The sequence below is a fragment of the Aulonocara stuartgranti genome (assembly GCF_965226115.1).
Source record: "Aulonocara stuartgranti genome assembly, chromosome: 18".
NCBI classification, from domain to species: Eukaryota; Metazoa; Chordata; class Actinopteri; order Cichliformes; family Cichlidae; genus Aulonocara; species Aulonocara stuartgranti.
In genome coordinates, this window is record NC_138954.1 from 30,073,509 (window position 1) to 30,098,483 (window position 24,975).

General features: G+C 41.6%; 1 protein-coding gene across 3 annotated transcripts in view; it reads left to right on the forward strand.

The window, feature by feature from the left end:
- The window catches only part of zswim5 (zinc finger, SWIM-type containing 5), a 74,378-nt gene that overhangs the window by 30,886 nt on the left and 18,517 nt on the right, over positions 1-24,975 (forward strand). For 2 of the 3 annotated variants that reach the window (XM_082512625.1, XM_082512627.1), the window contains exons 2-3: positions 23,396-23,583; positions 24,684-24,852. In XM_082512625.1, coding sequence (XP_082368751.1) covers positions 23,396-23,583; positions 24,684-24,852 — 357 coding nt within the window. Of the gene's footprint in view, positions 1-8,376; positions 8,962-23,395; positions 23,584-24,683; positions 24,853-24,975 lie in introns of those variants that run through there. The other variant, XM_082512626.1, reaches the window with a different exon arrangement.

The following is a 24,975-nucleotide window of genomic DNA, read 5'->3' on the forward strand; positions in this document are numbered from 1 at the left end:
TGTTATTGAAAAGATGCATTTATATTGTTGACTGAAGCCTTTCAAAATAAGTTGCATATCACGTTCTTTTGTGCATGGCAGTTTTAGTTATGAAAACACATCGGTCTCAGGCTTTTGTTTGATAGACAAGAAGGTTTTTTTCTTTTTAAGTGTTATGCAACAGTCCTATTTTAAGTCCTTTTTATTGAACAGCATTTAAATGCTCTGGCACTGCCGTTTCCACATTGAGGCCAAAAAAAACAACAAAAAAAAAAATACAGACTGGCTTGACAGATTTAAACTGGGGTGGTAGAAAGAGAATGTCTCAAAAGAAGTTGATTGGCTGGTTCTCCCCATGTGGTGAACCATGAGAGGATATGTTTAAAGTGTCTGTTCATTAATATTCATGAGTGAGAGTGCAATCCTGCAACCCCCTTCGCCCTCCCACCTCCTGCCGCCTCATGTGTCCAAAGCTGTTTTTAAATCTACATAATTTGGGTTGAAGTGCCTTTCAGATGGCCTTCCCTGTTCCAACACTTTGAAAACAAGGGAGAGACACACTTATTAATCAGCCTCTTATTGTATACGCCTGTGTGTGTCTGTGTCAGCGGTGAGCAAGGATAGGTGGCTGCAGAGAAGGAGTTAGTAAGAAAGGAAAAGCAAGTTGCACCCAAGTAGAGTGAGACGGAGTTACATGTCAAATGAGATGAGGAAGACTCGTGCTGAAGTTACATTATGGCTTAAAAAGGCAAAACCCGCTGACATGGTGAGATGTTGGTCAACCACAAGAGCAAACTGCCACAGTGGTTTTAGAAAACAAGATGTTGAACCTTTCCATGCACATCCGTGCAATTAGTTATTCTCTGGTGTGTCTGATCGCTTTAAGAGAGAGCACATGGGTAATGTATCTCAACTTTAAGATTTTTTGATTGGTTGAGCTTTTTATTTGAATGAAAAAAAAAAACCTGTTGTACCAGTAGCTCACATGCTCACGCCTACTCTGTCTATGCAGTATCCTGTAGCCCCAAACTCTGAGAGTGGACAGACCTTCTCCATGGTCTTTTTGGCCATGTCAAGTTTCCATCTGTGATTGGTTACCATTAACCACACGAATGCAACTCCAGATATTGATTGGCTAGAATGAAGAACCATGGTCAGTCCCTCTTCTCTCCTCTCCTTCACCATCACCAGTAAGGCTACTTTACAAGTCAGCCTGTAAGCCTTAACTAAACCAAATCTGCATTCACACCTGAATTCTTTGTATTCTCATTTCTATTTATTTATTTATCTTTGGCCTCACAATCAGTTGCAAGACATTGCATGACATCTCCAATCTAATGTCTATTATGCTTTGCCCAAGTGGAAACCCAACATCATTCCGGTTACTGAAGTCCTTTTGAAGTATGCGGCTTGGATCACATGCATAGAGCAGCTTGGTGACATCAAGAAATGCCACAGCAGCAACCTGTGAACAAATGTGATACAGGAATGGCAGTTGCTAGGTGATTAGCAGCTGATGAACTTTGAAAGTGAGGGTAAGGGAGAGATCTAATGGGAGGGGATGTGAAATGTTTGGATGGCTTCACTCAAAAACAGTTTGTTAGAAACACTGAGTTATTCTTTTCTTTTTGAGATTTGCTCACCATGATGCAGTCCATCTACTCTGTGCACTCTATTTAAAAAGATAAACATTTCAATTACACTCAAACAGGCAGCATGTACATTACATTTTAAACAGCACAGGATCCAGAATGGAGCCCTGGGGGATTCCATATTATAAAAATATGTAAAAGTGATTAAAGGTCTATGCCTTCATCAAGTACTAAAGGGAACATACAGCTATTTGTACATTCCCTTTTTTGCAGAGTACAGTCACAGGTTAAATTAAGCTAGGCCTGCAGTTTTTCAACAGTTTTTCTGAAGGCATTTCTTTCAAAGAAATCGCTGAAGCGTAAAAGAATGTAGGTCCAGGTTGGGTTTTTTTAAAGACATTTCACAATAGCAGTTTTCATTGCCAGAGGGAAATAGCAGAGGGTAGAGGACGGCTGACAAATACCTGCTCTTGATTTTCTTGACAACTGAACACTCTTAAAAAGCTTGCTGCAGGTCTGGGCCCAGAGAAGAAGGATTTGAGCTGAGATTTATTTTTTAGCCACTGGGAAACGTAGATCTGTCCTTTCACGTTGCAGGGAGGTTTTTTTTTCTCCCAATATTACATTTATAATTATATGTAATTTATATAAGCTTTGTTTGAATGAAAACCTTGTATACTAGCAGCCCACATGCTCACATGCATTCTGTCGATACGTTGTTATTCTCAGCCCTGCGTTGTCTGTACGGAGCCAATTGGAAGGTTTGCATCACTGTTGGTTCAGTCTTAACCCATCCGTGCACTGTGTGAATCCGAGCTATTGTGATGGGTTGGTGTATGTGTGTGTGTGTGGTGCCATACTGAGTGTGGCCAGCAGGCGTGCTCCCGATCTCTCCTATCTGCCCTATATTACCAGCTTGGAGGAAAATGAATGAGACCCTCATAGTGAAGAAAGCAGAGCAAAGTGTAATCTGGGAAACAGTTTATTTCAGAGCACGCTGATGGGGAAAGGGGGGACAAGACGAAAAAGAGCAATTGAATGACTGAATGGAGGAAGTGAGAGAATGGTCTGCCCGGCATTGTGTGTCCCTCAGTGTGTATCGTAAAGGTCTGTGTCCCTTTCTCGCACCCCAGTTCTGTGTGTGTGTGTGTGTGTGTGTGTGTGTGTGAATGAATGTCTAGTGATTGGAAACCTTTTTCTTTTGTAAACTCAAGTCCCTGCCAGAGAGCATTGTGGCGCATTGTTTGCCAGCCTCCACTTCTTTGTTCTGCCTCTCTTTCTGCATGTGTGTCTGCGCGCGTGTGCACGCACTTTGTGTATTCTTGTGACAGTTGACATTATCAGATGATTGCTCCCACGGCTCAGCTGTGTGTGTTCACGCACAAGCATGCCTGTGGTTGTGTATATGACGGCAGACATTATTGGATTGGTGTGTGTGTGTGTGTGTGTGTGTGTCCATGAACAGCTGCATGCTTTTATGTGTCATGGTCGACATTACTGCACGACTGCCGGTGTAAATGTGTGCTTGTTTTCCATTCAATGGTGGCTTGTGGTTCAACACTGAAATGAAGAGTAAGAGTTACCTTGTGTGTCACACATGGTACTGCTGGAGCTGAAACTCTAGTGCGGTGTCGTGCTGCAGGTCAAATGGTTCTAGTTTGTGTTGCAAACTCGGTGGTGGCTGTTGTCTGGTGCCCACTGGCTTTTTTTGCTCTTTTAATCCATGTAAATCTCTAATGCTTTTTTCATTCAAAGCTTGTGCTCTGCAGCCAAACCTGAGTCAAAGCAATAGACCTGTTTTTAGATTGTAGGGTAGAGCCTAAAAATGTGTCGCAGCTGAAAGGACTTGAACACAAGGATAAGGAAAGAACTGCATTTCAAGACATTTGTAACAATTGTACATTGTGTTTGTAGAGCTGTCTCTCTGACATGAGCATATTCATGGAATCCCCTCTCTGTTACATCATATGCTGATCCTGTCTTCCTCCTCTCACCCCCAGCTGGTTGTGGCAGATGGCTGCCCCTCCCAGAGGCTGGTTCTGCTGGTGGTTTCTTCCTGTTGGGCGTTTTTCCTTCCTACTGTCACCAAAGCACTTGCTCATTGGGGGTTGTCTGTATGTTTGTTGTGTCTTTAATACAAAGCACCTTCAGGTGACTGTTGTTATGACTTGCCTCTGTATAAATATAACTGAACTGAATGCATAGCACAGAGCAGAAGGAAAAAACAGCTGCATGAAGCAGAATGTTTAAAGCAGTCTGAAGCTTGAAAATGTCTTGTACTTGAGCAAAGCTCATTATTTCAAACCTTGGTTTCACCACTGTAACAGTATGTAGCTCCATAACTATTTGGACAGTTTTTGTCATTTTTGGCTTAGACTTTCAGCTTTTATATGAGCAGTTTAATAAAAGTACTGCATTAACTGTTTCACAGCGATCTTTTAATGTATAATCCACCATGTCTAGAAGTTCAAAATAATTGTACAAACCCACGGACATAATACCACCAACATAATAAGAAGTACTTTATAACTATAAATGGTCTATAAAGTTTTGCGGCTCTTGAAAGTTTGGTTGATCTCGGCCCTGCCACATGAAACTTCAGCAAAGGTTGCTGTGTTGCTGAAATAGCAGACAGTATTTTTATTTTTTTAATTTTCTTAAACAGTGCTGCTGTCGGTGTGAACACTGTAAACCTCAGAGACGCAGCCCGGCTGCACTGACAGATGCTCCTATTTGAAATAAATAAATGAACCTCCACTGGAGGATAAAGCTCACTTTGTTAAGCTTGATCCCAGCTTTAGATGGCGGATTCAATAGAGTAGACAGCCTGTGTCCAGTATGATGCTATAGTGGCTTTGTGAACAGAGCTTGCATCATTCACACATCCTTTTTGAGGTGGTTAAGCTGCTCCCCCTCTTCTGTTAGATATTGTTTTTCTGATATGATGTTTATGGTACTTAGTTTCCACTTTTAATTTTCTTTTCATCTCTCGTTCATCTGAGAAAATTGGTTTAAATTGCAAAGCAAGAAGCCCATCTTTCGCCATCCTCCTCCCTTTTAGTAACTGCTTGCCTCACACTCTCCCCCAGCTTCCTCCACAAGGCCTCCTGGCTGTTGCCTGCCTGCCAGCCGCCTCTCACCCATTGTGGGCTAACAATGGCAGGCGAGGCCCCAGCCTCGAGGCCTGCAATGTGGACCTTTTTTTTAGAGGGGGTTGTCGAGGTAGACGGTGCTTGGGGAGAAGGGGTGTGCGCTTGCCTGTGAAAGGCTGACTCTTTGGAGGCAGCCAGTAGGGGAGGGAAGCCAAGAAAAAGCAGGTCACGCCCAGATTAAGATTCAATGTATGTGAATGTCTGCCTACGTCAGCAAGCAGGCCCCGGGTACATGGTGGTGGGTGTGGGCAGGAGAAGACAGATAAGGGGAGCTGGGATTCTCAGGATGTTCGGGGTGCCATGCTGGCTTGCTGGATACAAGGAGAGAGAAAACAGGGAGGGACATGAGACTAAAACTTAAAGGAGTAGAAATGGAGACATAACAGTGGAATTAGGAGAAGTGCATGTGTATGTTTTTGTGGAAATGGAAATATGGAAAGGGGAGGAGGAGGTAGCAATCAGTGTGTCTGGACCTCCTTGTTTGTCTTGTTTCAGCTGTTGTAGCTCAACACACCTTCAGGGTGTCTGTGTGTTTGTGTCCGCGCTAGGGGGAGTCTTAATGGGGCAGCAGTAGCGTCATAATTCATGCAAGACAAACCTGATTTGGTGATGCATGCTTCCTTTGTGTTGTATTTGGGGATGAGTGCAGGGGTGGGTGGCTGGGGGGTCTCTGCAATACACACACACACACACACACACACACACACAATCACAATCAAATTCCCCTCTGTTTTGGGCCCCATCCCCATATGGTGGCTTGGCTTGATGAGAGCTTGATGAAGTCAACCAGAAGTCCCCCCACCTGTGTGTGTGTGTGTGTGTGTGTGTGTGTGTGTGTGTGTGTGAGTGAGTGAGTGAGTGAGTGAGAGAGAGATGAAGAGAAGAAGGATGTGTGTGAGTCGTCAGCTTGTATACTGGCTTGCAAGCTGTTTTTCTTTTCTTTTTTTTGTTTTTTAATTATTATATTTCATTATTCATGTTTCATGCATGGCTGTGCATGGCGAGCAGTGATCAGCTCCACAGGGGTGGAGGCTAATCAGGGGGGTTGGAAAGGTTTCTAAACTCAGATGTGGAGACGGTCCAACAAAACCACAAATGTCATGACCTTTTGTGTGAGACAAAATTGTTCGTTTTTTCCAACACAACCGAAGAAAATCTTCTCGCAGAAGTTGAAGCCGAACATAACTACAGAGACTATTTATTTTCCGATTTGCGAAAACCTACAGCGCCAGCAGGGATTGAACCAAGTCCATGTCTGAATTTCTTTTGTTAGGATAGGAGCCTCAGCGGGACTAGCTTGTTACTATGGTAAATGGGCAACCGAATTAACCAGTAAACCAGCAGCACTCACTTTTATTGTGTGGATGCATCCACACTATTGAGTTCCTCTTGGGACTTCCGTACACTTTTTGGCACTTAACTACTTCCACAATTTTCAGCCGATTTTCACCGTTCAAATTTCTGCTAATTCCTGCTATGTCTTTTGGTATTTTTCACTATTATACTTTTTAAAATATTAAGCTTAATTTGTCCCATTGAAATGAATGGGAAACTTCTGCAATTCTGCTAAAATTTGCTTGTTTCTGAAACTTAACTACTTCCTCATATTTTCACGTAGAACAACCATTCAAACTTTAAAATGTTCTCAAATTATTGGGCTATTCAGGTATGATTCAGCTTTTTCAAATCTTTTACCGTTTTACCTTTATGCCTCTTAAAGTTTTCAGTTGCAAAATTGTGATTTTTCACAAAATACATGCGTTGTTATGGTTGCTATGCACTTGGCTTCCAGTGTGCCACTGAAGGTTTTGCAGTCTTCTCTTCATGTCCGAACAACTTCTTGCTACTTGCTCAATCTTCACTCAACTTCCACAAATTATACATCAAAACATAGGTATTTTTGCTGGGTTTCCGAAAATGTCACTATCATTGTTGTGGTATTCATAGAACTTTCGCAAATCTCCTCAGACCAACACAATGTCGGAAAACTCTCCATATAAAGTCAATGGAGAGTTTGTTCAAAATCACCGCTGCATTTCTGTAATGAGAGGCATATTCGAATCGTCATATCTCCTTAACGAAGCAAAGTTAAGACATGAGGCTTGTCCCGGTATATCTTCAGACACTCGTGACGCTCACAATTCAAGAATTTCTTTCTCACGTATTATCGTTCTGAAATGAGTTGGACTTGTTTGAGGGTAGGAAATTCGTCCGTCGCTCAGATTTCTTCAAATTTCAAACCCTGGAAATGAACCACTTTTTTCTCTCGTCATAACTTTTTGTTGGATTTCCACAGAGACCTGAAAATTTCCATGACTGTTCACCAAAGCCTGCTGTCTCTTACGGTGAAAGAATGATATCGATACTCCAAATAGATTTCGAGTTACAAAGCGTTGTTTGAGGGCAAGTCAAGCCAGTTTTTGCTTCGCTCTACTCAGTTATGGTGCATTAGAAGTCAAATATCTTTAATAATTCACATTTTAATGATAAATTGTCAACACTGGAAGATTCCCCCATCTCTTCTGAACAAAACGGTGTAAGAATGACCGCTCTAGCCCCTACGGTTAGGAAATTATGGTCATTTGTTTGAGGGGAGTCGTCATTATGAGAAATAGGCTGCAATAATCCTGTGCCTCTCTGTGCTGCGTGTGTAAATAGATGCACCTGTTTTGGCGGGAAAAAGTACACAGGCTCTCTGATTGGTGGATTCAAATTCAGCAGCTCCCAGGCTGACCTAGAAACTTACTTCTCTCTCCCTGTGCATCTTTTTGCTGATTTTTTCATTTAACAAGTATATTTGAGGGACCCTCAGCATGTTCAGCATTTTTTCAGCTGTCCATTTTGCTTTTCCAATTTTTCTGTTTAACTTATTACTATTGTGCTAAATCATACTATTTCTGCTATTTTATAAGATTTGTGCAAAATATAGTATTTCTGCCAAATATAGTATTTCTGATTATTTATAGTTTTTCTACTAAATCATAGTACAGTATTTCTGCTTTTTATAGGATTTGTGCTAAAACATAGTATTTCTACTAAATGTAGTATTTCTGCTTAATCATACTATTTCTGCTTTTCATAGAATTTGTGCCTAATATAGTATTTCTGCTAAATTACAGTATTTATGCTTTTTATACTATTTGTGCTAAAACATAGTATTTCTACTAAATGTAGTAGTTATGCTTAATCATACTATTTCTGCTTTTTATAGGATTTTTGCTCAAACATAGTATTTCTACTAAATGTAGTGTTTATGCTTAATCATACTATTTCTGCTTTTTATAGGATTTGTGCTTAATATAGTATTTCTGCTAAATTATAGTATTTCTGCTTTTTATAGTATTTGTGCTAAAACATAGTATTTCTACTAAATGTAGTATTTATGCTTAATCATAGTATTTCTATATATTTCTGCCAGGTCCCCAGGCAGCCAATCCTCTGTGAGGACTGAGACATTCAAATTTTCAAATCAGGGCCTGCACGGCTTCCCAGCCAATCATATATGTGTCCTGAGGCATTCAAATTTGCATATTGGGGCCTTCATGGCTTCTAAGCCAGCCAATCATATCTGAGGGCTGAGGAATTCAAATCCACAAATCAGGGCCTGCACGGCTTCCCAGCCAGCCAATCATATATGTGGTCTGAGGCATTCAAATTTGCATATTGGGGAATTCGTGGCTTCTAAGTCAACAAGTCATCCATGTCATATATCTCTAAAAATTCATATTTTAATGATAAATTGTCAACACTTGAAGATTCCCCCATCTCTTCTGAACAAAACGGTGTAAGAATGACCGCTCTAGCCCCTACGGTTAGGAAATTATGGTCATTTGTTTGAGGGGAGTCGTCATTATGAGAAATAGACTGCAATCCGGTTGTTCAGTGATGACGCGACGAATCCTACTTCCGGGTCTAAAGTAGTCTGCGTTTAATATGGCATTTGTGTTGTTAACATGTTTAATGTTATGTATTTTCTTCTATTTGATCTCAAAAAGCTCCTAAAACAGTCAGCGATCACTGTTGACCTCCCTCGGCTTTTATTACCACTAATCATTTATTTAAGCTCAGTTTTTAAAACCTTAGGATGTAACTACAGCCCAGCCCATGCAGCAGTATATGAATGACTAACCTCGTATTGTGGATGGATTATCTCAGTTGTTCTCCTGGCTGAAGTTTGGTCCGTTTACAGCATCCTGCCATGCGATTACATTTGTTCCTGACCACCGAGAACACTCACGGTAACTTTTATCAAGTGGAAAAAAAGTTAGCTTGTTTATATTATGCTAACATAGCTGTGTCGCTAGCGGTCACGTAGCACATCATTATATACCAGCTAGCCAAACTTCAGTAACCCTACAAACGTCACTGCTGTTTAGCTTTCTGTCTTGGAAGTGATAACAGAGCTGTACGTTTTAATTTGTTTCCAAAACCCCGCAGTCAGGACATGCTATATTGTATTTAGATAGAAGCTAGCGAGCTAACTCCCTGCTAACTTCTAACTCCGTTAAATGTCATAAATTCTGTTTTCATGGATGCCTGGATGTTAAACTCAATTGTTACACCTGGTAGAGCAGAACGCTGATCATTTTATTAAAGATGAAAGACTTTAGACAGTTTTTCAACTCACAGTAATGCCATAGTGATCGTTTGATATATGGACCTGCAGCGGAGTTTAGACCCAGACACGGCTAGTGACGTCAGACTGAACAACCGGATAATCCTGTGTCTCTCTGTGCTGCGTGTGTAAATAGATGCACCTGTTTTGGCAGGAAAAAGTGCACAGGCTCTCTGATTGGTGGATTCAAATTCAGCAGTGTGTGTGTGTGTGTGTGAGAGAGAGAGAGAAAGAGAGAGAGAGAGAGAGAGAGAGAGAGAGAGAAGGCCTTTTAATGGGATGATCTCATTCTAAGATTCAAATTCAATATATTTAGACTGGTTGACTGAATTGGATCTTGTGTGTGTGTCTCTCTGTGCATGTGTGTTTCCTTATGTGTACATATTTCTGATTGTGTGGCTGTTATATATTTTTTTTGCTGATTTTTTTCATTTAACAAGTATATTTGAGGGACCCTCAGCATGTTCAGCATTTCTTCAGCTGTCCATTTTGCTTTTCCAATTTTTCTGTTTAACTTATTACTATTGTGCTAAATCATACTATTTCTGCTATTTTATAAGATTTGTGCTTAATATACTATTTCTGCTTTTAATAGGATTTGTGCTTAATATAGTATTTCTGCTTTTTATAGGATTTGTGCTTAATATAGTATTTCTGCTAAATGTAGTATTTATGCTTAATCATACTATTTCTATATATTTCTGCCAGGCAGCCAATCCTCTGTGCGGACTCAGACACATATCACATATCAGGGCCTGCACGGCTTCCCAGCCAGCCAATCATGTCTGAGGTCTTCCGTTTCCTCTCTCGTCATATCTCAGCAACGGTTGTACAAAGAGCAATGAAAATCGCAGTCAAAGTACACCAAAGTCCGCTGATTCACCCAGTACAAGAATTATGCCTCTAGTCCACCTAGTTTTTGAGTTACACAACGTTTTGTAACTCCAAAAAACGGCGTTTTTCGCCTCTCACCGGGATCTAATTCTGACTGCTCATCACCCTGTTTTTCAAAACGGCTCCTCTCTTTCCCAGTGGCGCAGTTGGTAATGACACGGGTCTGCAAGCCAAAGATCGTGGGTTCGATTCCACCTTGGTCAACATGTTTTTTTCCCTACAAATTAATACACTGTCACAGACCAGTAATTCATATTCATCATTTATTACAATTCTGCAAACTTTTATGATTTTACCAGCTTTTCTAATATGGACCTCACATTCTTAACACTCCATGGCACAAATACTCTTACCTTTAGGCTCTGTGTATGTGTGTGTGTGTATCAATATTTCTCCCATTTTAAAGTATTACTCCTCCATAATTGTATTTCTGTTAAATCAAAGTACTTTTACTACATCTTAGTACTTCTGCTCAATCATAGTATTTCTGCTAAATTATTGTTATTATGCTATATTGTAGTATTTCTGCTTAATCATACTATTTCTACTATATTATATTTTTCTTTCTAAATATAGCATTTCTGCTATATAATTGTATTTCTGCTATGTTATAATATTTGTGCTAAACCAGAGTATTTGTGCTGTATCATAGTATTTCTGCCAAATTATAATATTTGTGCTAAAACATAGTCTTAATTTAAAATTACAATATTCATAGTTCATCACAGTGTCTCTGGTAAATCACAGTATTTCTGCTATGTTGTACTATTTTTCTAAATCATAGTGTTTCTGTAATGCTTAAGTATTTTTGTCTAAATATATTCTTTCTGTTATCTTATACTATTTCTCCTAAATTCTTGTATTTTTGAGAAGTTATGTTTCTGGTAAGTTACAATATTTCTGCTAAGTTCTGCTATGCTATTGTATTTCTGCCAAGTATTATGTTTCCTCTAAGATATTGCAGTTCTGCTAAGTTATTCCATTTTAGCAAAGTTCCTTTGCTTCTGCAAAGTTTTTACAATTTCTGCAACTTTTCAGCTTTTTCAGCTACTTTTTGCATACAGCTTCAGCTTTAAAGCATCCACACTGCATTTTCGCAGGAAATGCAAATTTTTCTAGTTTCCCCTTGGCTTGCTCAGATCCAAATTCAGATTTTTTGAATCTTAACATCTAAAATTATCTGACACGACTGGCTTCAAAGTCGGAGCAATTTTGCACCGTTTTTGTCAGAATTAAAGCTGAAACACAGCAGCGTTTGCCCTGAATTGTTGACGTGCTGTACTGTACTATGCAAAGCATCAAAAACGTATTTAAGTATTCATACTGTGTGTGTTTAGTTTTTGCTTTTGGGGGTTTTTTTTGCTAATTTTGTGCACTTGTGTATCCAGCACACTTTGCTTCAGAAGCACCATGAGAGCGTGACATGTGTTTGACAAGCCTGGGTCAACACTCACCACTTCTAAAAGTTACTTTTGCTCAGCCTTCACACGCCGATCTGGCAGCTCCCGTCACACTTTTGGCTTTTTAACCGTACAGTAAACAAAACGCACAGATTAATAAAGCTGGATTTGTATTTGAAATGTTCCGCTTTGTGCTCAATTGTGTTTGTGCGCTAGCTACAAATGCTCGGCTTTGTGCCTCTGTTCCTTCTGTGTGTGCATACACAAATGGCATCACAGCAAGCTTTTTCTTTCCCTTTCTGTTTTTTTTTTCTTTTGCCACCCCACCGTTCCTTGTGTTGTGTTCGCCAACTCAGAATGGAGCCATTTTGTCTCCTTCAGTTCCTGAAATGAAATATAAGCCTCTTAAATGCATACTTATCTTGCCCTGCAGACTGTGCATGAAGAACAAATACACACACACACACACACACACACACACACACACACACACACACAAGCTAAAGAGGCATTGTGATGCCAGCCCTTGTTGTTCCTAAGACAGCCGCTGCATGCATATGGCAGATGGTTGTTCCTTTGCTTTGCATGCCGCCATAATAAACAAAAACCGTGGCTAAGGCCACAGCAGGTTTAGGAAAAGGGCAAAGTGCGCAGGGAGACTGAGAAAGAAGAGACAAAAGGGCAACAGAGGGAGAGACGCATAGAACGGCCTCTGCATACGTAAACACGAGCAGGAAACCCGTGCTTGTTTAAATGTGCACGCGTGTGCATTAATACTACGTGCACACATTTTTATGAATTTACTTAAAAGTATGACACGAGTATTCACAAATTTTGCTACAGGCAAAGGTTGACCATACGCCTGTAGCCCGTATATGTAATCCAAATCATAAGTCCAACATACCTGTGCTACATGTGTACACGAGTATATACAGAATGTGTATACGTCAATGGTAACTAAAGGGTGAATCCAGTGCAGTAACAGTTAACGTGTGTGTGTGTGTGTGTGTGTGTGTGTGTGTGTGTGTCTCCCATTGTGCATGGCTTTGTTTTGAAAAGCAAGTAGAAAAGGGAGCAGACCGTTGTAGTTATGTCTGTGGTTCTCAGTCATCCAGGTCATTGTAGTCAAAGGAGCTTGCAAAGACTTCCTGGACTTCTTTAAGTTGCTTGAAGACGTTTCACCTCTCATCCGAGAAGCTTCTTCAGTTCTAAGGTCAAATGGTGGGGGAGTGTGTGTGTGTGTGTGTGCGTGTGTGTGTGTGTGTGTGTTAGAAGCAAGTGGAATTAATTGAATTTCTGTACAATGGGTTTCACGGGAAGTGGCTACTAGCAGAACAGATACGAAGGAGGCTGTTTGACAGATTTTTTTTTGTACCCTTTAGGCACGTCTCCACTCTAGATTGCACTGAGCAGCTCATTTACATATTCAGTTCTGAGTGGCTGATGTGACACTTGGGTGCTTTAGTTTCTGTGGGAATCAACGCAAGTCTGACATGAGATGACGCCCAGTGTGCTGTGGGACCCTTGTGTAAGGGGAAAATTTGCTTTGCATCCTTACAACGCCGATGCCTCGTGTTGCAGGTTAGTCCCTCTACGGAGTCTGTAGCTCTTCTCGGTGCATGCACATTGATCAGTCATAGTATTAAGACCACGTCATTATGGTACCTGTTAGTGGGTGGGATGTATTAGGGAGCAAATGAACATTTTGTTATCAAAGTTGATGTTAGAAGCAGGAAAATGCACGATAAGTGTAAGGATTTGAGCGAGTTTGACAAGAAGACATATTGTAAGGGTAAGACGACTTGGTCAGAGCATCTCCAAAACCGCTGCACTTGCGGGGTGCTCCCGGTCTGCAGTGGTCAGTGTCTATCAAAAGTGGTCCAAAGAAGGAACAGATATACCAGCTACCTAAGCATTGTTCCAGACCATGTACACCCTTTCATGGAAATGGTACTCCCTGATGGCTGTGGCCTCTTTCAGCAGGGTAATGCGCCTGCCACAAAGCAGAAATGGTTCAACAATGGTTTGAGAAGCACAACAATGAGTTTGAGGTGCTGACTTGACCTCCGAATTCCCCAAGTCTCAATCCAATCAGGCATCTGTGGGATATGCTGAACAAACGAGTCCGATCCTGAGTTGGGAGGTGCAGGCCCCACCTCCCAACTTACAGGACTTGAAGGATCTGTTGCTTCTTCTAACCCAGATTTGTAGGCTTCACCACATGCAAGCAAGTGACTTGACTCTCTAAGTGTTTGCAGCGTGATAAATTGCTTTTGCTCTGCCCTTTGTAAGACAAGGCCACGGCACAGTAATGCCTCTATGCTGAAACAACAGGCCACAACAAAAAAAAAGTGCCCTCCTTATCGTTAATGTAGCCTTGAGTGAACTGGGAATGCTGCAGTGTATGACATTGTACTAAAGCCCTTTAACTCTGCTTCACCTCCACACAGCTTCAGCTTTGTCTTCCCCACAATGGTTGTGTGTGCGTGTGTGTACATGTGTGCATTTCTGCTCTCAGGTTTCTGGTCCTGTATCCTCCTGAAAAGCTGAAAGCACCATTTATAGCATTTCTCCTCGCCAAGTAACCTTCATTCTAGTGTCGCTCACAATGCTATGAATCAACCAAATGACTCTCCATTAAAAAGTGGAATGTGTTAGAGTCTTGAAATGGACCGCTTCAGCTTGCTTTCAAAGTAGACAAATCGAGTCCTTGATTGAATTTCACGCACGTCAAGCAAAGGATGTCAGCCATCCATCCACACAAGCTTTTATCTCAGTCAAGATGGCTCTAAAATAGCACGCGCAAGCTCTGCCTTATGTGTTCTTGCTCATTCTGATGGTTGTGACCGGTCTTTGTCTGTCCTTATCTCTTTTCGGCAAGTATTTTGCAGAACATGCTCGTCCCTTCGGAGCAATCCAAGTGCTACCTCTCCTCCCCCTGAATTTCTTCTCTTCCTCAATTTTTTTTCCTCCGTCTGTCTTTGTTGCCCTATGCTCAGTCGGGTTGAGGACTCGTCAGCTGATTTCCACCCTCATCTGTTCTGTCAGATCTGCAGTTTTTTTTTCTGTTTTTTTTTTTGTTTGTTTGTTTTCACAGTGACACATCAGCTGAAAAGGACTTGATTAAACCTTTCTCTCCCACGTCTTTCTCTTTCTTCCTCTTTCTCTCTTCCCCCCACAAGTTGCAACAGAATGGAGCAAATCAGGGAATCAATTCAATGTAATCATGACAAATGAGTCCCGGCGGTTCGTGCGTGTTTGTGCGTGTGCACGCTTGTGTCTGTGTGTGCGTGTGTGCGTTTGGGACAGAGCTGCTGGGAAATCACAAATGAATCAATCAGCTGTTATCACATCAGCAAACACTGCAAGAGGGAGGGATGGAAGGATGCATGCGTGAATGATGGATGGATGGTTTGATAGGCAGAGGGGAAGATCGTGTACTCACTGTGTATGTGTGTGTGTGTGTGTGTGTGTGTGTGTGTGTGTGTGTGTGTGTGTGTGTGTGTGTGTGTTGTGCAAAGATAGATGGCAGGTTGAAAAGATCTTCATGTGTGTGTGTGTGTGTGTGTGTGTGTGTGTGTGTGTGCAGGAGGGGGGAGCTGTGTTAACCTTGGAGCTGTCAGAACAGATGGGAAATGGGGAGGGCCACAGGCTGAGAGGGATGTGTTGTCTGGTGGAGGAGGACGAATCCTGGCTACTTTAGGAAAAGGGGAAGTAAGATGGCACAGGGGGTGAAAGGTGGCACCAACATGCATTTTTTTTCTTCTTCTCCAGAGCATACTTCTGCTGACATGCAGTTTCCTGATAAAAGTTGCAAATAGCAGCCGTGACTGGAAAGCAGAGTGAGAAATGACAGCACAGGACAGTTGGCATGAAGAGACGAGGAGTTTGTGGGTGGCAGAGAAAAAAGGAAAAAAAAAAACAATAGTTAAGATGGTTACTTAACTAAATCAAGCTGATGCTCATCAGCAGTAATCGGTACAAGAACAGACTAGAAATGCAAGCTCAAGCTCTAAAAATGATCTGTTTTTAAATTCTGACACTACTGGATGTTTTATCTAACTTTTAATCCATGCTTCTTCATGCTTGTATGAAATGGCATGTTGTCGCAAGGCAGTTATGTTAAAAGCGCTTTAGTGATAAATGGTGGTCAAATGTGGCAGGGTGCCGTCCATATCTGAGCCTTTGAACATTTACTTTCCAGTTTTCCTGTAAATGTTTTTATTTTTTTTCTGTAAGTACCGCTTCCTGTGGAAGCTCTGCTCTTTTGCATCGCTGTTGCCAGTGGTAGTCTGTGTTTTTGCTCTGCAGCAGCCTCCGACAGCTCGGAGTAAGCGTGAATGACAAACATTTCTCCACCTTCTGCAGGCTCCTGTACGAGGACCACCGTTGCTTGTTCCTGTCCGAGACGAGTCTGTTCACCAAGTCACACAGAGACATGCTGTTTGATATGGTGGTGGTGGTTAGTATATGGAGTCGAGGGCATCTAAGGGTTGTTGTTTTTTTGTTTGTTTTTTTTGGGGGGGGGGTCCCTTTAATTAGCCACCCATCAATATCACTCTGCCAAATGCTGCGCCTTCATTTTGACGCCCACACAGGATTACTGCACCCCACCCCCCCAAATTTGTTAAAGTGTTTGTAGTGTCGGCACAGTGCTTTGGGGGAAAGAAGATGAATGGAATCAAGGATGGTCTCCTCCACAGCTTTAAAGTGCGGTGGGAGGGGTGGGTGGGGTTTTTCCCCCATCTATCTAAATCGAGGCTTTTGGTTGAATACGGCTAGAGTGTGCTTGTGTGTGAGCGTACATGCATGCGTTGGCTCGGCTCACAGCTCCATAAACCCAGCTGATTAAGGGTTAATGGCCTAGCATAGGGAGCTCTTGGCCTCCTGATTGGCTGATTTGTTTCTGTGGGTGGGGTTGTCATCAAGTGACAGATGGTGTATAACAGGGAGGCAAGGCGCAGTGGTGTGTGTGTGCGTGCGTGTGTAAAATATATACATATAATATATAAATAGCTACAGGGTGTCTCCAAGTATAATGGAAAGATGTACAATGGAGGTCCCTCCAGTCTCTTCACGCTTTATTTTTCTTACGCAGCAATCATTTTAAAACTCTGCATACACACTATAAACAAACCAACACTATGAATTCTGAAGTCTTACACACATGCTGTACATGGTGATGGAATTGTGTGTAATCCAAATTAAGTTCATATTAAGTTCATCATATTTCATCTCTCCCTTCTAGACGAGCACAGCCCGCAATCAAAGTGTTAATAACCACAAATGCCACACAAGACACACTTTTTTTTTCCTTTTTCTTCTTCTTTTTTTTTTTTCAAGCATGAAAGATGTCAGTAGTAGAGTGTGTGTCTGTGGGGTTTTGGGGCAAGTGCGCCTACCTACATTAGAACAGGCACGCACACATATATACATCCACAGAGGTGTTTTTTTTCTCTTCTTCTTCCCCCTGAGGATTCAGCCAGATCGTTGTAGTTGGCAACATTCCCAGTTTACACACATCACACTCCTGATTCACCTTGTTAGAAATTCATCTGTTTTGCTGATCCAGGCTCACAACTAGCATGCATGAAGTGTGTGTGTGCGCGCACGCGAGTGTGAGAGAGATTAGCAATATCTTCTGTGAATATCACTGAGTAGTTTGCACCGTTTCATCTTTGTGCTCAGTGTGGCATTAAGAACAAAAGCAGACAGGCTCTGAAAAGGTTGCTTTGTTCACCGTGTTTACGTGTGTTTGTGTGTTCTTGCAGACGGTCTGATGGAGCGTCTTTGTACCAAGTATCGTTGCATGCCCATCTGCTGAAGACACCCTCAGTGTCACACACAAAGGATTCTATATGTGAAAGCAACTGGGGTAAAAATGGGTACACCAAGCAATACTTCACCCTCCGAGGTCTGAGTCGTCATCATCAGCGATGACCCCAACTCTGCAGCCTGATTTAGATTTCTGCAGGGAATCTTTGTAGAGCTGACGACATAACCTACTGAAGTGGCCGACATCGTTGCCCACATTTATGCACGAGCGGGTGTGTTATCTGTTAATTAAAGTGTGGTTTTGTCCCAGTGTTTTATATGCAGTACCAGCCAGCTGGGACTTTTCCCCTCCAGGATCTCCGCTCTACGCTGTGGTCACTTTTTCAGGGCTAAAAATATATTATCATTCATTTCGATAATTTCAGCGATCTCCTTGACACATGAGTCCCCATATTGTTTAATATTTTTCCTTATGCTGAGATGATGATTGTTATTCTCTCACTGATGTACTGAAAAACTGCATCGAAAAAAAGTATCCCAACATGCCCTGGACAGTGCTGAACAGGCCAGCCACAAAGTAGCTGCAGGCTGCGTCAACCTGACGTGTAGTTAGGGCGAAAGATTTCTGAGGTATTTACAGCTGAGATGTAGCTTTGGTGTTTCCAACTGAAGAAGAAATACATGGAAATTCAGAACATGTAGCTTTTGCTTTCATGAAATTGTAAGCCAAAATATCAGGTTAATGTAAGGTTTGAGTCACTCGCACTGTTTTCATTTCAATCCTGTTGCCAAGACTGGGAGAAATCAGGAATCACATATTTTAATAGCTTAGGGTTAGGGGTACTTAAACCTCATGGTGATGACATGTTTGGAAAATGATTTCCCAGTTTACTGCTGTGGTCTTTTTGCCCAGATCACATTTATACTTTAAATAAAAGGCTTAGATCAACATGAGCCATGGAAACTGAGAAAAACTGAGTTAAAATTTGCCTGGCTATTATACACTATCATGTTTAATTTTTCGACTCTTGACTAGAAGCAATTACTTCTTAAGGAGCTCTAATTTGCTGAAGGACTGCTAGGGATTTATTCTTTTCCTTTATTCAATCCACCAATCACAAGAGTGTTAAAATCTCTCGTGAGTTTTACCTACTTTGTTGCGATGGCCGTAGCAAGGTGCGACTGCCCCAGAAGTATCTAACTTAGCCAGGTAATTAAACCTAACAATGATGAGAGAAACTGTCAAAAGATAAAGAGGCAGATAGACAGACTGTGACCTGTTTGTCAGCCATTTCAGACTTGATTGAAAGTGAAAAGAGCAGCAGTGTCACCATCACAATCATCCCAGAGGGCTGAGTAACAATAGGCTTTAACCTGACAGACGTAGAAAGAATAAGGCGGGCCGGATTTGGAAAGACCAAATCTCACATGCCATCAAAACTTCTCTCCTCATCTGAAATGCTAAGAGTAGAGTTTTTAGAGACAAGTGCAATAGTCAGTGATGACTGACAAGGCATTGTTTAGACAGCTCAGAGGGGAAGATGGCTCTCTAAATGTCCCCCCAATGCTTTTAAGAAATGCGCTCCCCTGATTTTTGCCTGGTCTTTGGCGCTCCGCTGCAATGATTTCAGCGCTGGACGATCAAATTTGGATTCCCTGACACTAAGCTATGATTAGTGCAAATTGATTTTACAGGTATGTCCATTATAGAGACGGAGGGGAGGAATAGCAAGCCGTTTCTGACATTTACAATATTACTGCGCTGCAAGACACCAAGATTGGTTGGACAGACGGACTCAGCGGGAGGGAGAAATTTCAACAGTTTGGAGGACTCTCCATGTCTATCACTGACAGATGCATCAGCCTCGCTCTTCCCTCTGTTCTCAGTGTGTCACTTGTCCTTCCTATCATCGTCAGATGGCCCGTTTGGCTCGGCGGACAGTTTGGTCAGTCATGTAGAGTTTTTAGATCAGTCACTGTGTTGGTCAGTGGACAATATTAAGACTGGTCAGTAGGCAGTAAGCGGGCTGAATGGTTTGTAGTAGGGCTGCTCAATTAATCGAATTTTAATCACGATTACGATCTGGGCTTTCAACGATCATTAAAAATGACTGAGCCGATTATTAGCCCCTCCCTCGTTTATCCGCGACACCTTAAAGGCCGGTCCGTGAAAATATTGTCGGGCATAAACCGGTCCGTGGCGCAAAAAAGGTTGGAGACCGCTGATTAAGAGGACCCGAGGGAAGCTCGGAAAGCTAAGCAGAAGTTATTTGGAGAGGAGAGTGACTGCTGTTGGTTGAAAAGAGAGGTAAAAAAAAAACAAAAAACTTCAGTGGTGTTGCACACTATTTTATATTATTTTTTAAAGTCATTGTTAACCCTTTAAAGCCGTCAGAGCAGCACGCTCCGTTTTGTGTAACTATTTTTAAATCCCTGTAGAACCTGGACCATGTAAGCTAGCGCAATAATTTGTTTTGCATATGAAACCGGAGGAGTTGTACTTACATCTGATGCCATCAGCTTGTCTTCGGTCACGGTTTCCTTCCACATAAAGCTTTGCAAAAATTGCATAAAAAGCGCTTGCAGGAACAAAAACATAATATTCCAGAAACATGCTTCGCTGATCCGATCAGCTGTTCGTAACACTTCCCACAGTGAAACAGGCGTCAGCGCGAACTATCACATGTCCGCCATGTCCTGGCCGAAACCGGAAGTGACGTCATTTTCGCGGAAATGTAGTTTTTTTACTTGTAGGCCTTAAAGGCCTTTACTGGTCATGTTTGACTTTTCTGAATAGTTTCTGGGATGCTTAGAACTCGAATTGCACTGCTGGAAATAGTTTATTTTGATGCACATGCTGTTTTCTTTGCAAATTTGCATCATAGGATTGTTTTTTCGTTTTTCCTGCAGTATATAAAAATTGGTGTATCTCCAAAATAAAACTATGAAGACACTCAAAATAAGTTTCCTGTTGTTGTAAACTATTTTTTGCAACTTTTTTGTATTTAAAGTTTTGAGGGATAAACCTCTTAAATTTCTCCAAGTAGAAATATATGTAAAAAAACAAACAAAAACGATTTTCAATTTTTTTTTGTAGTTTATTGCACTTTTTTGCAATTAATGTAGTTACTATGGACTTAATGCATACATATTATTAAAATATGGGCTATAACAGTTGTATAGCAACTTGAAATGCTCCCATAAATGGCACTACAACATGTAAAAAAATAATATAAGCTCTGGCGGACTTGGTTCTATAGTAGGTCTTAAAGGGTTAAATAAATATCGTCAAATAATCGAGATCTCAATTTCAATGAAAATAATCGTGATTATCATTTTTGCCATAATCGAGCAGCCCTAGTTTGTAGCCATCCAGGGCACTGTGTCAGATTAATCAGCGTGGCTTCGGTGGTTGCTGGGTGTGTTGGTATATGCATGTGGGTAGTTCAAGTGGTTTGGCCACATGTAGATTGAAAGTAGATCTGCACTGCACATACCGCAGGGGGCTACTTTGGCACGAGTGTGTTGCTACCGTGGACTGTATATCAAAGATGGATGTAGGTTCTGCGTCTGAAAGGTGAAGCCAATGCAGAAATGCTTCAAACCTGCATTATTCCTAATGGCTGTCAGTAATGACATTTCAAAGTCTCATTGAGTGCAGCAGGCTGTTAATTTAGTAACTTACAGGCCCTATTGAAGTCAAATAGAGCGGAGTGCGACTGTCAACTGCCTGCTCGGCATCTTGTAATTTTTCCTTCAGTTTCTCAGTCAGATCCACCCCGCATTTGGCACATCTGCTTATAAAAGTGCTAGATGGCAAAGGCAAAAATATGAAGTTTGAACCTATTCCGACATGACCGTGACCATCTGTCATAGAGACACCTCTGATGTAAGTACTAGTAGTTTGTGTCCTCTGGTCCGTCATCAGTGAGTATGGGGTCTGTGCATATGCCTGCACTTTTGTTTTGTTTCCCACACCATGTGGACTTGTCCAGAGAATTTATCACAGTTTCAAATAAATATAACAGGAATGACTAAGCAGTCGTGTTATATAGAGTCTGATCAAGTCTTGAAAGGAGAAAATACAGTCCAGTAACAGTAGACACCAGGAAATAGGCCGCTCAAGAAAATTATTAAGACGGCAAACGCACTTAGGACAAGTAAAGATGGACAGAAATATCAGCCTTTTTTCTTTCTGACAGTTTTGAGTGTAACTGGTACACTTATACACTTTTCATACTCTGAGGTAATCTACCTGGAATGTACATTTAAATAGAACCTGCAGGGCAGCACAGGATTACATCGTTTTTTTGTTTCAAGGCCTCTGAACATTGGAGGATTGCAGTATTAAGTGTTGTGGCTTTGTGTCTGCATTTAACATGTGTAGTCCTTTGTCAGCAGCTTGGCTGTGGATTGAGATTTCGGCGTAAAGAGAAGGCTGTTAGCTTGTACATTTGGAGGATGTGGTGAGTTGACCAGTTTCATTTTGGTTCAGACGGTTTTGTGAGTTGGTTGGCGAGACGATACGCGCTGTCAGTGTCGTTGTCACTCTCTTCACTCGCTCTCTCGTAGCTCCTTATCTTCCTTTGTCTGGTGAAAGCAGTTTACAGTTGATTGGCTCTGGCTGTGTTTGCGTGTGTGTGTGTCTGTGAGCTACCTTGTGTTTGTGCTCACAGCATTTGGTTTGGAAAAGCCTATTGTGGGATTTTTGCCAGGGGATGGCTTAAAACAAGCTTATTAGGCCACTCCACCATGCTGGCCCACACCCCAGAATTAAGTGTGTGTGTGTTTCCTTGTGTTTGCACTGATGTTTGTTGGTGTGTCAGAGTTTTAGTTATGTACCTTGCACATAAACCACCATGACTAAAATAGCCATACTATTGTTTTGCACTTAGGTTGTTTGGCATCCCCTTTATGTTTTGTTTTTTTGTCTCTGCCTTTTGAACTTCTATGTGTAAAAGAAGCGGTAGGCTATGGTTTGTGACAAAGTGCATGCACACACACAAACACCTGCACACACTCTTTACCTCATAAATAATTGACCTGTCAGAGTGAAATGACATGACAGAACAGATACTTTCCCCTCCTCCATTCTCTTTTCTTCTCTCAAATTTCTCCACCTTTATCTCAATCTAACACTTGACATTAGTCAGGTTGTAGTTCCTGACTTTGGATATGTTTGCAACAGCTATGTTGTATTTAAAAGACTTTTTTAAGCATTGAAATATGAAACAGAAGAGGACCAAAGATGGAGCCTGGACTTGCTCTTGCTTTCATTTATATCTAGACTCTGGGTGTCACATGGGGTTAATCAATAAAATCTCATGAGTGGTTACAGTGATGTCATTTATTGCTTGTACAGTTGTTTTTAGCCTCATGCTACTCAATTAAGTGCAGGTTTGGAACTTGTTTGTGAAATTGGCCAAATGGTTACATCGAGTCCTGAAATGCCTTTTAAAAAGTACAGGAAATGCTCATCTGCAGACAGCCGACAACAAAGGCCAGCACTAAATGGTCGGCCTGGTGTGTCAGGGCTAAAGATTAACCATGCAAAGTGGACATTTATTTTGCCAACTGCCTTGCTATCCTGTGGGTGTAGGTCTGGGTGTGTATGTGGGGCCAGGAAACGATCCCACCCTAGCAACCTTCCTACTACACACGCACACACAGATGCACTGAGCCTTGGACAGAGAGACCCTGAGTATCAGATGGCTCAGTGTCCTGTTGAAGCCTGATGAAGATGTGTGTTTTGTACTCAGTCTTCACTCTGTGTGTTTGTAGAGGCTCAGGTTACCACAGTTTCTCCTGCCTTTTTTTTTCCTTCTACATCTTTATGTTTTAACATAAAACTTAAACAAATTAAACTGTGTAAAAGTTGCAATGAAGTTGAATTACTCAAAAAAAAATGTCTGATTGCATTTTATCATACTTTTGTAAGACCATTTAAAGCTCACCCATCTCTATCGTCCCTCCTTTGTGTCCCTGCAGGATTTCACCTCAGCGGCACAGTGACCGAACCCGCCACATCGTCTGAGCCGGAGGTCACCCACAAGGTAGCCATCAGCTTCGACCGGTGCAAGATCACCTCTGTCACCTGTGGCTGTGGGAACCGAGACATATTCTACTGCGCGCATGTCGTGGCGCTCTCACTATATCGGATTCGCAAGCCCGAACAGGTAATAACCACAGCTTTGTGATGCTTCCTTTCCATTGGGTTAACATTCCTTAACCAAAATATGCAACACATTCCGTTAGTGCTACGATCAGTGATGGTTTCTCTTATGTTTATCAGTGCTGGTTACATCACTCAAAACACAGTAGAGGCTGTAGTGCCATGAATCAAAGTGGCTCTATGCACATTTTCAGCTCTGTGCTCTTAAATTTGGACTCTACTTGGGTAGCTTTGCATCATTCACCAGTCAAAATGTATCGATTATACTTTTAGGCTAGCTTTGTTCCGATTGGCTCCCCTACAAAAACACAAGGTTTGAGCAGCAGCTGTGTAGAGTTGCATTGCTCACAGCCTGAGCTTATGTGCCTGTGATGACCATATTAGGGATTCCACTCTCTCTCTGACATCATACAGAGCCAAGAGTTGGAAAAATAAACTTTCTGATAAGCTTTTGATTCACCGGGATTATTTGTACACATTAATTGAAACTTTTTCCAAGCTTAACACGAGCATCCATCACTGTGACATTGTGCAAATAACTGAGAAATCCAAGAAGACATCCACCACAGTTAATACAACGTGGCTCTACGTACCTTTGTGTCCAGATCATAGACGGAGCAAAAGATGGACAGAGTTTCCAGGTCTGAAAAGTGAAGCCAGTGCCGAAATATCTTAAACCTGTATTCTTTTTTTAATGGGTGCAAACGCCTCAGAAACATGATCTCTTTAAACACTTTCCTAGTAAGTTTATGGCTTCAATCACTGAATTTGATTATATATTGAATAAAACATTTAGTCCAACAAAGTGTCATAGTCGGACCTGCTCCTCTTTCGTCACATGTGGTTTTAAAACACTCATCCCGAGGTTTCAGAACACTTCATCCATCTTTTTTAATATGTTCTACGGACCAAATTAAATTGAGTTTATTAAAAACTGCCCTGAACATTCATAGTACAACTGGATAACTGTATTTTAAGGTACATAAATCATGTCTCATGAGCTCAAAGACCAAATTATGTTTCCACCTGGGACTTTGCGTTTAGAAAACTTTACAGTAATAACATGCAGTTGACACACTGGACACCCACTTGTGTTTGTTGCAGGTGAAGCTACGGCTGCCTATCTCAGAGACTTTGTTCCAGATGAACAGAGATCAACTACAGAAGCTGGTGCAGTATCTGATCACAGCCCACCACACCGAGGTGCTGCCCACTGCTCAGAAACTGGCCGATGAGATTCTCTCTTCCAACTCTGAGATCAACCAGGTCCATGGTGAGAGCACAAACCACAAACCACATTCCACGCCAGGTTTTCAAGGTTGCCGTAAATTCCTGACAGTCATTCGGAAAGTTACAGCTCTTTCCTTAATTCTTAAAAAGTTCTTGCTCTGTGGAG